At 45.8% G+C, this 14,765-nt stretch overlaps 1 protein-coding gene across 1 annotated transcript in view; it reads right to left on the bottom strand.

Moving 5' to 3' along the window:
- The window catches only part of ABCA10 (ATP binding cassette subfamily A member 10), a 50,291-nt gene extending 36,947 nt beyond the window's left edge, over window positions 1–13,344 (bottom strand). Inside the window, exons 1-9 of the mRNA XM_052657181.1 lie at window positions 13,298–13,344; window positions 11,319–11,420; window positions 8,486–8,693; window positions 5,952–6,116; window positions 5,519–5,622; window positions 3,672–3,898; window positions 2,959–3,100; window positions 2,546–2,731; window positions 1,323–1,470 (exon numbers count right to left, since the gene is read on the bottom strand). Coding sequence (XP_052513141.1) covers window positions 1,323–1,470; window positions 2,546–2,731; window positions 2,959–3,100; window positions 3,672–3,898; window positions 5,519–5,622; window positions 5,952–6,116; window positions 8,486–8,693; window positions 11,319–11,414 — 1,276 coding nt within the window. The 5' untranslated portion in view covers window positions 11,415–11,420; window positions 13,298–13,344. The remainder of the gene's footprint in view (window positions 1–1,322; window positions 1,471–2,545; window positions 2,732–2,958; window positions 3,101–3,671; window positions 3,899–5,518; window positions 5,623–5,951; window positions 6,117–8,485; window positions 8,694–11,318; window positions 11,421–13,297) is intronic.
- Window positions 13,345–14,765: the final 1,421 nt, after the last annotated feature.

Here is a 14,765-nt window from a genome sequence, read left to right as displayed (position 1 = left end):
CTTCTGCGTGTCACGCTGTGAAACGCGCCAGCACTGCGCCAGGAGAGGGACTGACGCGGCGACACGCACATGGAGCTGCGCGCAGGGAAGGAAGACGCTGGGGACGTGGAGGGAAACGTAAGAGAAACCCGGAGCTGCAAAACGGGGCTTTGAAGAGAGAGGCAAAAAGGAGGAGTGATGAGGCTTCAGAAACTGAATGTGCCAAGAGGAGAGGCTCAAGGCTGGGCCTGAGCCGAGCACGGCTAGAGGTGAGCTGCCAGAAAGGGGGGCTGCGCTGCGCAAAAGCGGGGAAATAAAACCTGGGAAATACACGCATCCTCACGTGTATGCATTTCACTCGGACAAGAAAAGCATACTAATTATGAACGCGTGGAGGACTTAATAAGAAAGAACAGAAATGCCACCCATTAAAATTGGAATTAAATTCTAGGTGGAAGTACTGGAGAAAAAAATTATATAGTTAAATTGTCTGGGCCACCAGGGGGTTTCCCCAGTAGCTCAGACAGTAAAGAATCAGCCTGCAATGCAGGAGACCTGGGTTCGATCCCTGTGTCAGGAAGATCCCCCAGAGGAGGAAATGGTAACCCACTCCAGTACTCTTGCCTGGAGAATCCCATGCACAGAGGAGCTTGGAGGGCTACAGTCCAGCCGGTCACAAAACTGTCAGACATGACTGAGCGCGCACACTAAGGGAACACAGGCATATTAGTTCCTGGGATTATGTGTGTAGACTACACTTGAGTTTTATAATAATTATTTAAAAGTTGGTTGTAGGGTTTATTTTGTTATTTTATTTGTAGAACATTATATAAAGGTATTCCCGTTAGACTGATTTTTTTTCACAAAAAGGAGAAGTTATCCATTAACTTTGCACTGTAAATGTTAATATTTTGAGACGCAGAAGAACAAGTTTCCTAGAGCCAAATACTGGCAGGAGTGATGTAATGAGCTATCTTATCTTATGGCTGTGAACTCAAGGGCTAAGAAGCAGTGTTCTCTAATGGTTGATTTAGATATCTCCCTTCCTCTCCCGTTAATACACACACACACACATACACACTCTTTACTTCTTACTTTTATAAAAGATATAAACCAACAGAAACGCAAGTGGTTTTTCATTAAAATGTCTCAACAAAATAGTTCCATTCAGATCATTAAACAGTGAGAGGAAAATGAGGAAATTCTTCTGTTTTGAATGTTTTTCCTTTCCTCTGCAATCAGAAAGGCTTTTAAAATGACAAGTCAACAAAGAATTGGACACCACCTTTCAAGACACAGAATTACTTTAAATTCAGCTTTAATCACATCACACTATTACTTACCAGGCAAAATGTGCTCAAAATATAATGTTAATGTCAAATAGAGCAGAGTGTCAAATGCCAGAAGGAAGAAAACCAGTATCATTGTGTTTGACTCCCCAGAGGGATCGGGGAAAACAACAGCACTCACGTGATACTCTTGATGCGAAATCTGAGACCACAAAGGAAAAAGTACAGTCAAAGTTAGATACACCGATGAAACTGAACTTCTTCTAATGATGCTGCATAGGCAAATACAATTTTAATTTTAATATTCCTTTTCCTTAAAAAATGCATGGTGAAGCTGTGAGTAGCAGTGTTGCTTTTGACAAATATAATTATTGTCACCGAGTGGGAAATGCTCTGAGAGAAGGAAATGCTCTAAGACAATTGAAGAACAGAAACTTAATTTATTCATTCATCAGAAATCTTCAGGAAGGCGATTTAGAGAAGTGGGAAAGCGACCAAAAATAATTTATTCTGGGAAGAGAAGCCCAGAGATGGCAGGGAAGTGAGAGACCATTTGAAGGAAGTATGAAAATCCCAAGTGTTCATATGTTGCAAATGTGTTAAAACATTAGGTAAGCACTGAAGACTTGAAGAGGTTGATTTTAAGGGTAATAAAGATAAAACAGATGAAGATCACAGCTAAGCTTCACATCGCGTGGTTCTAGCCTCATTCATAAATAACAGCACGATTACCCGTGAGCTCGATTCCCACATCCTGACTTTGCAGACGGGCAAGGAGAAACTACAGAAGCCCGGTGACCCGCCCGAGGTGACTCCGCGGGAAGTGACGGAACCGAGCCTCATTCCGGGCGCCTGGGCCTGCGCCCCGCTCAGATCGTGAGCGATTATTTTTCTCATTTAAATTTCCCAGGAGTTTACAAATGATCTGTTTGATAACTCTGATAAGATCTTTTTAAAGATTTTTTTGGATGTGGACCATTTTCAAATTCTTTATTGAACTTGTTACAACATTCCTTCGGTTTTATGCTTTCTTTTTTTGGCCGAGAGGCCTGTGGGATCCTAGCTCCCCGACCAGGGATGGAAGCTGGATCCCCTGCATTGGAAGGTGAAGTCTTAACCACTGGGTCGCCAGGGAAGTCCCGATAAGATTTTTTATTTAACTTTTCAATAGCCTAATTTCTTAAAATGCAGGGTGATTGATCATTAAGCTTGAGGAAGTACCAAACTGGCTCAATAATGCGGAAACTCTAATAGTCACTAGATGGCTGTGTTCTTACCTGAGCCACCCCAGCAGTGAAGGCAAAAGGGCTAAACAGACATAAAGCCCATCCCAGTGACGACGGGAGTTGTCTGTACAATGCAGTGAAGCCCAGACAGCCCCAAAACACAGTGAAGAGAGAGGCAACCACGCCCGTCAGGATGGGTCTCTTTATCAGCACGCAGAGGAGGAAAGCCAGTGCTATCTGAAGGAAGAAAGAAAAGTTCCAGGGGGTATATTTTTTTCCTCTGAGTATCATGAATTGCAATATTCACTCGTTCATCACGTGAACAAAAACTTTCTCAAAAACATACAGAAACCAGAGTACAAAATGAGAAGCTCTAGGCTACCAATACCCTGAAGAAATATGGATACTGGCTTATATATCTGAGACTTGAAGTAGGATGAGAAATGCATGTTTTGCCAACTCACCAAAGACAGGCCATACAGGGTGAAAAGCGTGACTACCACCATGAAGCCAGTAAGGATAATCATTTGGAATAATTTTATAACCAGAGTCATGAAAATGGATACAACAGAGACGAAGCCAGCATACATCAGCGCCCAGGAGAGCCTACGGCAGAAGCAGAGAGTTAATTCAGAATGTCGCACGTCCACAGACACGCGAGAGGCGGTATAGGAGAGTTCACAGAGCACACTCCGGGAACGAACAGACTGGAGTCACGTTTAATATAAACGTGTGGCTCTGTGCACTCTAGCGGTGTGATCAGGGGCAAGCCTCTTTTCTCACTTCGTCTGTAAAATGCGATTAATCGTGTTAACTATCTCATATGGCTGTTTTGAGGATTCAATGAAATAATGCCCATGAAGACTTTTGCCTAGCAATGATTAAAATTATCTTAACAAACACAGAATGAATGTTAAAATTAACATTGCCACTGTTGCTCAGTTGCCAAGTCGTGTCTGACTCTTTGCAGCCCCGTGGCCTGCAGCACGCCAGGCTCCTCTGTCCTCCAGCATCTCCCCGAGTTTGCTCAGCCTCATGTCCTTTGAGTCAGCGCTTCTATCCAACCATCTCATCCGCTGCCACCCTCTGCTCCTTTTGCCTTCAATCTTTCCCCAGCATCAGGGTCCTTTCCAACGAGTTCCCGCAGGTATTAACGTGGGATACACAGGTGACTCACCAAAATGCTGACTGCTGCAGACCCATCCCTGTCATCAGCTTCTTAAATTTTTTCCGTTCCTTTGTGATGTTTAACGATGCAACATACACAAAAGGGGAGAAGTAAACAATACAGATGAAAATGAACCACTCGTTTATAATCTCTCCCTTAGAAATGAAAGGGGGCGTCCTCATATTTATTCCAACAACTGATGTCAACTCTTCCATAACAGAATGATTCGTGGTGACCTAAATTGGGATGTTAACAAACACATAAATTAGGTTAACCACAGAAGAAATAGACTAGAAAACAACATTCATTGTTTTTTTCATTTTCATATAGAAGAGTTTATATATTTCTAGCAGCTTAAAATATGGGGAGATAGAGGTGGAGGGAGGAAGATGAGGCTGGATACATAAATGACTCTCACAGTTCAGGCAAGAGATGAACATGACCTGAATAAACGCTGGTGGCAGAACTGAAGAGAGGTAAGTAGAGCTGAGCTTACAGTTGACAGGGCTGGATGAGAGAGAAGATGTAACGGTGACGCAGCGGAAGACTGGCTTTGGCATTCACTGGAGGTAGAGAAAGGGCTTCCCAGGTGACTCAGTGGGTAAAGAATCCACCTGCCAATGCAATCCCTGGGTTAGGGAGATGGCAATCCATTCTGGCCTGGAGAATCCCCGTGGACAGAGGAGCCTGGTGGGTCCACGGGGTCTCAAAGAGTTGGACTCGACTGAGCACGCATGCATGAGATGGAGAAACTTTTTTAAAGACTGGGTCACATTTAGAGAAAAACACCCACATTCAGGTTGGAACATACCAATCTGAATTGCTTATGGGGCATCAAGTAGTCAGCTCCTCAGGACTACAGTGGAGCAGGCCTTGCCCATCACCTGTGTTTGTGAACGGTTTTACTGCGATGCAGTCAGCACACTGGTTTATGAGTGCTGCCACATGAAAAATGGAAAGCTGAGTCTTTGCAACAGAAACTGTTTGGCCCCCAGACCGCAGAATACTTGCTCTCTGGTCCTTTAAAGGACGAGTTTACTGGTCAACAATTAAAGCAGGGTTCTTACAGTTATCAGCATGTAAGCTGTAAATGAATTTATGGTAAAGGATGGCACCGTGTGGAGAAAGTATGGAGAAAATTGCCTTGAATAGGACCTTGTAGAACCACAGATTGAAAGAGGTGGGAGTGTGACGACGGATAAGACTGCCAGAAGACGGAGAACTGCTGGCAAAGTGGAGAGCCAGGTGAGTGCTGTGGTATTTAGCTAAAAGACCAAGGAAGACAGGAAGGAAAGCGTCACGTGTCATGTGAGCGTTGTTACTGACCTCAGGAAAATCATTTTGGTGGCATGGTGGGAGTAGAAATTTTATTGCGCTGAGTTGAGCTCAAAGGAAGTCAATGGTTTCAAGGAGTAAAGATGTTAAGGGCGAAGAGGGTGATTGTTTGAGGAGGAACCGTGAATGCGAGGTCTTGATAAGGAAAGAAACTGATCGTTGTTAAGTGCTGAAGAGAAGAGTGCTGTTGAAAAGCGGAAGCTGAAGAAAGAGGTCGTGGACGGAACGCCCATCGCGCCACGCTCCGGACACTGTGCGCAAGGATGGCGCCTCCAGCCCGGGCGCTGAGCCGGGGCCGAGGGACCGGGCAGCGGGAGAGGGCGGCGGAGGGCGCGCGACGGCGGCTCCGCGTCGTTGTGCTGGGAAAGCGGGAGGCTGTGCGCCCCGGCAGCTTCTCTGCTCGGAGAAGGCAACGGAGCAGCCTCTCCTGAGAGCGCAGGATGGAGGAGGAGGAGGCAGGCAAGAAACGCGGGCACAAGTACAGACTTCAAACAGGTCTTGGAGGCGGGGCACTTACTTACTTGTATAATTGCAGCATTGATCGCAGTTTGAAAAGCCACAAACCCGTTTTGCCAGTATATTGACAACAGACAGAAAGCTTCATCACGGAGAGCCCAACAGTGGTCTTCAAAGAAGAAAGACAGGCACATCATTACGCAATGGAAATCAATGAACGGAATGAAACCAGTAACCCCGGTTTTAAGCGAACTATCTGAGTGTCCGCTCAAAGTCCATGGCGACAAAATCCAGAGCATTTTTAAAGCAAAATCGCAACAAAGGAGCACAGCATTAAATAGCTGGCACAAGAGTGAGACTCCTCCTGTAAGGAAGACATCCTGAAGGTCAGCAGTGAACAGCACACTGCTCCTTGACTTTATTAACGATTCCGTCAGGCATTGCCCATAGGGGATGGGACGAAGCAGCAAAGGCTGCAGTCAGTTCTCAGCCGCTTACCCGAGTACTCGAAGTGCTCTCTTACGACCGGGACCCTGTGTCCCCAGCTGAACTTCAGCCGGTATGAGAAAGTGTCGTTGAACACAATTCCCACCATCTCAGAGTCGTTCCTTGGGCGCACTCTGTCCATGGCGTCTTCATTAGGGATCCCAAGGACTGTTCTTCCTGCCAGGTGTGAGAAATGCGACTGATTAGACGAACTTTATTACTAGAGGACACAAGACCAACAGCAATCGCTTAGGTTTCCATCTAGTTATCGGTCCCATGGGTGCCTGTGTGCTAAGCCTCGTTAGTCGCCTCCGACTCTTTGTGACCCCGTGGACTGCAGCCCACCAGGCTCCTCTGTCCATGGGGTTCTCCAGGCAAGGATACTGGAGAGGGTGGCCACGCCCTCCTCCAGGGCATCTTCCCAACCCAGGTCTCCCGCATTTCCATCTCAGCCACCGGGGTAACCCACTGGTGCCGTATATTATGGCATCACCAAGCAGCTGCCTCTAAGTTAAGGGCTGAAAGTCTTTCCTGTTGTTTAAGGCTCAATGTAAACACCTGAGAAGATGGGAACGATATGCCACTGACTCTGAATGCCAGAGGTTTGGGCTGCACGGGACCCCTCAAACATGCATTTTTCCCGGAAGTAAATGCTGCATTACTGCACTGCCCAGGCACTGGTGGAATGTGAGGTTGCAGAACCCTGAATGGAGGGAGCTCAGATGCTGAGGAAACACAGATACAGGGGCCAATAAGGAATTACTCGGGTCTTTAGCTTCCTGAAGAGGAGGTTCCTCTAGCCCTGCAGAGGTTCAAGGGTCAACTACATTGGTTTTAAAAAAGCAGTTGTGTGTGTCTGCTCAGCTGTATCTGACTCTTTGAGACCCCACAGACCGTAACCACCAGGCTCCTTCGTCTATGGTTTTTCCAAGCAAGAGCTGTCCTGGCTTGCTGCGGGGTTTAGGGATGTCTGGGAGCATCAACTTCTGGGCCCATTTCTTCTTCTGAGGATTCACTTCCCTAACGTTATGGCACGGAGGCTGCGTGCCTCCACAGCGCTGTTGCTCAGACTACCCTCTAGGACTTGAATCTGGAGCAAAAACAAAACAGCACCTGGTCCTCAGTTATCCAGAGCAGGGCCTTGGTTAGGGTAAATCAAACTATTGAGCTCGCTGAGGGGAAAAAGCGTCTGTTTCTTTCACCTTAGCATCTTTAAATCTGAGAATGCTAGCTGAGGGCAAAGAGCCTAGAGTTAAGGCTGCCTGGACACATCTCCTCTGCCGCTTATTAAAATCTTAGCTGAGCAACTTGGAACCCTGGTTCCTCTATAAGCAAAGTAGTTCCCAATAATTTAGCATAATCATAATCCCCATTGAAGTAAAGAACAACTGAATTTGTGCACCTATGTGCACACATGCCTACATATGTGACCGTGTGTGTGTGTGTGTGTGTGTGTGTGTGTGTGTACATATTATCCTAGAAAGATACACACAAATTTTTAGAGGAGGAAATGGTGGCTTGAATGAACGCAAAAGCTTTCATTGTTGGCTTCAGACAAGTTTGTTCTGCTTAACTTGTCTTAGGCTGGCTGTTACTTTGGCAATTAAAGTAATTTTAAAATTAAAAATATTTTAAATAACCAGTAAAAATGCTTCAGAATTTGGTGGGGTTTTTCTCTGCCAAGATTATAAGTAGATTTCTATCATATGAAAATAGTATGCCAAAAGTAATAAACAGCACACAAAAAATCAGAGCACAAAATCAGAGGTAAAGTTAGAACCTACCCAGGCTCTTTGGAGTCAAGGACACTATCTTAAGAATTAAACTCATACAACATTTATAATGAATGAGTTCACCATATTAAAAGAGATGTTACTTTGCCAACAAAGGTCCATATAGTCAAAGCTATGGTTTTTCCAGTAGTCATGTACAGATGTGAGAGCTGGACCATAAAGAAGGCTGAGCACCAGAGAATTGATGCTTTTGAACTGTGGTGTTGGAGAAGACTCTTGAGAGTCCTTTGGATAGCAAGGAGATCAAACCAGTCAATCCAAAAGGTAGTCAACTCTGAATATTCGCGGGAAGGACTGATGCTGAAGCTGAAGCTCCAATACTTTGGCCACCTGATGTGAAGAACTGACTCATTGGAAAAGATCCTGATGCTGGGAAAGATTGAAGGCGGGAGGAGAAGGGGGGCGACAGAGGATGAGATGGTTGGATGGCATCACCGACTCAATGGACATGAGTTTGAGCAAGCTCTGGGAGGTGGTGAAGGACAGAGGAGCCAGGTGTGCTACAGTTCATGAGGTGACAGAGTCAGACATGGCAGTGTCTGAACAAGAACAACAAAATCTATGTTCCGTTGAGACCTACCCGTACTTGGAGCTTCACACCAAGCCCTCCACCCCATGTGAAATGAGGATCCTGCCCCAGTTGAAAATCACTGACTCACAGGCTGGGTAAATAAACTCAACTTGCAAAACAGACTTCAAATTAAATGCGAACAGGTTGCATAATAATGAAGCATGGGCTGCTGAACAACGCACCTTTCATGAAGGCAGCTGCAGCCACCTTATCCATGATGCTCTGGGTCACGTTAGTGACCGGGGTGTAGGCCACCAGCACCGGGTCGGAGTCGTTAAACTCATCCACACGTCCCAGGACCCGAGGCGGCTGTTCCAGGAAATGAGTAGCTCTGAAGAGCTCTGCAAAGAGGCAGAGAGCGAGCCCCAGGAAGAGCACCATGGTCCACTCCTGCAGCGCACGGAAGAGAAAGGGGCCCCGTCGCCACGGGCTCTCAGACAGGGAGGGGCAGGCGAGCACGCTGAGGACGGAGGCACTGCCACCGAGCTCGGCTTCACTTCACTCGCCCACGTCCTCGCTTTCTCAGTTACCAGCCGGCTGTTAGGCAGACCACCATTTCACTCGACAGACAGCCTGACCCAGGGAGCTCAGCCCGGGGCCCTGTGACACCCGAGGGGGCGGGAGGGGCGGGAGGGGGGAGGCAGGCTCAGGCGGGAGGGGACACGTGTGAACCTACGGCCGATTAATGTTAACGTGTGGCAGAAACGCACACGACGCTGTGAGGCAACTACCCTTCAAACGGAAACAAATTAGAAATAAAAGAAGCCACACGGACAGATTGTACAACACGGGGAATATGGCAAATATTCTATCTCAAGTGGAATATTACAGTTGTGGATCACTCCATTGGACCCCTGTAATAACATGTAATATTGTACAGAAACTATACACCAATTTTAAGAAAACCTTTTAATGTCCAAAAAAGTTTTGAGGTATATAGCAAATATGGGATGGATTTATCTCCAAATATAGCTTTGAGATAACACCAAGCATGTCCATTAATCTTAACCTAGAATCACAGCACCCCTCATATACTCCTGATTATTCGCCCTCATATGGATAAAATAGAAATACACATCATTCCATAAGAGATACTTTTGTCAAAGGGTTTAACCCAAAGTTAAAAATCTATTTTTTAATGTAAATACTGTTTACAAGAAATGCAGACGGCTGTAAATCAGCCATGTCCGACTCTTTGCAACCCCATGGACTGTAGCCTGCCAGGCTCCCCTGTCCATGGGGATTCTCCAGGCAAGAATACAGGAGTGGGGTGCCATTCCCCTCTCTAGGGGCTCTCCTCCACCCAGGGATTGAACCCACGTCTCCTGCGTTGCAGGCGAATTCTTTACCATTGAGACACCACGGAAGCCCTTATTGTAAATCAACTATACTTGAATGAAAGGTTTTTAATTAAAAAAGTTAAAAAATCAGAAAAGGAATGTAGACGGCAAAGGAATGAGTTAAACGAGAGCCTGAAGCGGCTCCAGGCAAACGCAGAGCACGGGTGTTCAGCCGGACAGTGACTGGCTCCCTGGTTTGAACAAACCAACGTTAAGAGACATTCCAGGGAGTTCTCCGGGGCTCAGTGGCTGAGGCCACATGCGTCTCCTCAGGGGCCAGGCGCTAGGTCCCACTTTGATCCCAGAGGCCGCACAGTCAAAAAAAACGTTTGATGAGATATTTTAGAGGAAATTTTAGGAAACTGAATTTTGACATGGAATTAGATGACTATACGCAATTGCCGTGAACTTTGTGAAGCGCATTAGCGGTTACGAAGGAGCCTGTCCTTGATTTCCGTGGATGCTAGTGGAAGCCTTCAGCGGTCATGTCATGTGTGCTGAGAGGAGCTGAGGGAGATGAAGAGATCCAGCCACACCAGCAGATGCTAACAGGTGTCACACCTGGGCTGTAGGTGAACTGGACAGGAAGTGAGTTCACTGGGCCATTCATCCTAAGCTTGAGGTTTTAAACATTCCGTAAGTTTTTTAAAAATTGACTTGGATGATCACTGTAAAGGTTACCCTTTATCAATACAGCAACTAAAATATTAGAACTGAATGCTTCAAGAGCCAAGGATGACCGTGTACGTCAATAAAAAATAAAAAATTAAAAAACAGAAAAAAAAAGAACTGCTATTTTTCAGCGGAACATAGCTTCTGTGTAGCCAAGGCAGCTCCAGGTGTATTTCTTGAGAACATAAGCAAAGATCCTCATCTCGATGGCCTTGACCTTATACTAGAGACTGAAGAGAGGGCAAAGACGCTGACAAGCAGGGGCCCGGCTCCCTGAAACTACTCCAAGTTTGCAAAAGCGTAATCTTCAAAAGAAATCCCCCAGAGTTCCCAAATTTTTGCTCAGAAGCCATTTCCCCAGTCCCATGAATTAACAAGGGCCTCCCTGTGGCTCAGTGGTAAAGAGTTTGCCTGCCAGTGCAGGGGAGGCAGGAGACCCATTAGATCCCCGGGTCGGGAAGATCCCCTGGAGGAGGCCATAGGAGCCCATCCCAGTCTCCTTGCCTGGAGAAACCCATGGACAGAGGAGCCTGGCGGGCTACAGGCCACCGGGTTGCAGAGAGTCAGACAGGACTTCGTAATGAAACAAAAACAATTCACAGAATCTTGTCAAAACGTCCCCAGTAGAGCGCGATGGTTCACCTGTTTAAAATCTACTTCATTTTGCTCCCCACCCCCACCCAACCTTTTTTCTTACACTAAAGTTGGCCTGGGGTAAATCAGGATAATTCCACAAGTTTCAAGTGGATTATTTACTTGGTGAATGGCTAGTTACGTTCAATAAAAAGTTACCTACTTTGCTTTTTAGGAGCAAACATATGAGCCTGCGTCTTTTGCCATAAATATTATCCTATTGTGCAACATTTGCAAAACATTACCTTGGGAACTCCAAATCAACCAGCCCATAGAATTTGTGAACATAAAAAGGCAATAAAAATGGCATAATGTGAAATGACGGATTTCCATTCACTAAATATGGAAAGATATATATTGTGAACCATACCAACACGCTCTCTTTTTTCATTCTCCATTTTCTGAGAAAATTCTTGTGCAGAAGGGCCCGAGTCTGTTGACACACGCTCCTCTCTTTTTTAATCATTTTGTCCTGTTCATCAACAGAGAAGGCAAAATCAATACTACAGAGCAATAGCCAGTCAAGAGAAAGGACAAAAAAAACCCAAACAAACAGTTAAAACAAAGCTCCTGAACACACAGTCCCAGGAGCCCTGGCTGAATGCCTCATCTGACATTACTGTTAACACACATGCAGTTTTTTTAAAGATTATAAAGTGGTAACGAATATAAAATGTCCTGCCAGCTGACCTTTCTCTGAAGGCTCGATGGTTATGAACAAGGTAAGGGCTGTGGTGTGGGAGCTCTTTTCCTTTTTGTCCCAAAAGCAAATTTCCCTGCCACCATCCTGACTTTGCAACAATCTAAAGCAAATAACTAACACAACATTGTAAATCAAGTGTACTCCAGTAAAAATAAATTAAATCAGAGAATAAGACGTTAGCAACGTTAAGACCCTGATGCTGGGAAAGATTGAAGGCAGGAGGAGAAGGGGGCGACAGAGGGTGAGATGGTTGGACGGAATCACCGACTCAGTGGACATGAGTTTGAGTGAACTCTGGGAGATGAAGGACAGGGAAGCCTGGCGTGCTGCAGTCCGTGGGGTCGCAGAGAGTCGGACATGATTTAGTGACTGAACAGCAATAAAGTTTAGAATCCAAAACACATTTGCCTTTGACTTAGTACTTTTTAAAAATGCATAAGGGAATAAAACCTCCTCCGGTTTTCTGTCCACTGGAGATCTGCACTAGGAAAGGCACGCTTTTGGAGGCTGATGTGATGACATCTAGTGGTAAAGACAGAGAATGAGACGGTTGGACAGCATCACCGACTCGATGGACATGAGTCTGAGTAAACCCCGGGAGCTGGAGATGGACAGGGAGGCCTGGCGTGCCGCGCGGTCCCTGGGGCCACAAAGAGTCGGACACGACTGAGCGACTGAACCGACTGACTGAGCGAGTGGTAAAGAATCTGCCTGCAAACGCAGAAGACAGTCCCCAGGTGGGGAATAATCCCCTAGAGGAGAAAAGGGCAACCCACTCCAGTGTCCTTGCCTGGAGAATCCCGTGGCAGAGGAGCCTGGTGGGCTGCAGTCCGTGGGGTCACACAGAGTCAGACACGACTCACACACAGAGGAAACCAAGGGGAATCTCTGCACAGGCCTTCTCAGGGACCCAGGGCACATTTCTACTCTTGAAACTCACGGGTCCCCCTTTAGGACTTAAGTCTGTCGGACACACAGCTGGAAACCAAGAGCCTGGGCTAGCGAGTGCGACTCGCTGCTGCTGCGTGTAGACCGCCACGCGTGTCAGAGGGGTCTCCTCTGTTTTCAGTTTAAAATGCCAGAGATGATCATTTGGTGTCCCAGTTCTGGTGACTTACATGCACTCGAATAAATGCTGATGCTACATACAAACTGCAGTATTTATAGAACTTGCTGGATTTCCTTTTCTTGTTGAAAGGAAAAGGTAAAGCTACCAAATGCCAAAATAATCTCTAAATTCTAACTTGAGAAAGTTTCTAAGGGAAAACATTCATCTTCATGAAAAGAACATAGAAAAAACCACGAGGAGAAGCAACTTGTCCTGCTGTGTGCACAGTCCCAAGAAACAAAACTCTGCAGGGTCTCAAATGGCCAACCAGACAAGCGCAAACCCGACACAGAAAGAGAACACCCTTAACACACGTTTCTGGATCTGCCTTGCACTTTACTATCATGCTACAACACCATTTTACTGCGTTGAGAAAATGAAACTCCTCATCAGGTCCACCACATAAAACAGAATAATTTAGAAATATCACAACTATATAATAATTTTAACCATGTCAATCAAGATGCTTGCCATTGATTCTGCCCTTTGTACCTCATTACCTTATGCGGAATGAAAGGTAAAAACAAACTCAACTTACTGTCAGGAAAGTAAAAGTGAAGGGCACCTTTGATGCCCTGGTTTCTTTCTGTCCAGGAGAGTTTAAAGAATCCTTCAAGAGCTTTCCTTAAAGCTGTCTTCATTCAGTCTGGCTTCTGCAAACAGGCCATGGTCTGTGTGGAAAGCGCCTGCCAGACACATTCTCTGCTTGGGAAGCTGCTTTCCTCCCGTCCAACTGTGCCACAGGGAGGCTGCAGCCACAGACCGTGCCCAAGGCTGTCACGTGTGCTTGCTTATTGCTCTATCTTTCTGGCACAGGCAAAACAGCAATCAGATTCCAAAAGGGATTTTTAAAAACCCAGGCCTGAGTAAGTCTCTATTTAAACTCTGAATTATTAAAACTTTGAGAGCCAACACGGAAGAGAAGAGATTTAAAAGAAGGGAAGTTGAATGGAGGCCGTGAGAATGATCTCAGAAACGAGAGTAACTTATACAGGAAAAATGTGAGCAAAGACTTTCCTGCACGGCAGGCAGCTAAGTGGTGTTTGCTGCTGCCTGGCTCCTATGAGCCAGGAAGTATGCGTGCTTATGCAAGCGCGCTTGGTTCTGTCTGACTCTTTTCGACCCCACAGACTGTGTAGCCCACCAGGCTCCTCTGTCCATGGGATTTTCCAGGCAAGAAGAGTGGAGTGGGTTGCCATTTCCTCCTTCAGGGGATCTTCCTGATCCAGGGACTGAACCCTTATCTCGTAGGTCTCCTGCACTGGCAGGTGGATTCTTTACCACTGCGTCCCCTGGGAAGCTGCTAAAAAAGTATGCTAAGGGTTTACAATGAATTATTTCATTTACACTCAAAGCAAACCTGTGAGGTGGGTAGGATATTTTTACACATTTCACAGGTTAGAAACAGGAGACTCAAAGGTGACATTATTTGCAGATGTTCAAATAAAAGCTAGGAAATTCAAATAATTTAGACTAGATGGGCAGAATGGTTATTTTTTTAAGCTGCAAAAATACTGGACATTCTCAGAATTGTAAATAAACCCATCTTTCACAATTTTAACTGTAATCAGCACATTTCTTGGGGATGTGTACACAATAACCACTCAGGAAAGTGAAGGACAGAGAGAGGGTGGGGCACTCAGAATACTGGAGCTGTTTCCATTTTCATTAAGATTATGGAAATAAGGACTTGCCTGGTGGTCCACTGGCTAAGACTCCACACTCCCAGCGCAGGAGGCCTGGAGTCAATCCCTGCTCAGGGAACTAGGTCCTGCATGCCCCAACTAACATCTGGAACAGTCAAACGACATTAAAAAAAAAAAAAAAGAATATGGAAATAAACATTTTATTTGACTTTCATTGCATCCCCTCCTGTCGTTAGCCACACTCCTCTTGTTTCCCCACTCGTTCTTTGCTGGAAGTACAAGTCCATGAACTAGAAAACAACAAATATTTAACCTGGTTCCAATCCCAGGCATGGATGACAATATTTATTTTAATGGATG

The sequence above is a fragment of the Budorcas taxicolor genome, chromosome 19 (assembly GCF_023091745.1).
Source record: "Budorcas taxicolor isolate Tak-1 chromosome 19, Takin1.1, whole genome shotgun sequence".
Lineage (NCBI taxonomy): Eukaryota > Metazoa > Chordata > Mammalia > Artiodactyla > Bovidae > Budorcas > Budorcas taxicolor.
Note: the sequence above shows the minus strand (reverse complement) of the source record. Positions and strands in the feature narration are given on the sequence as shown.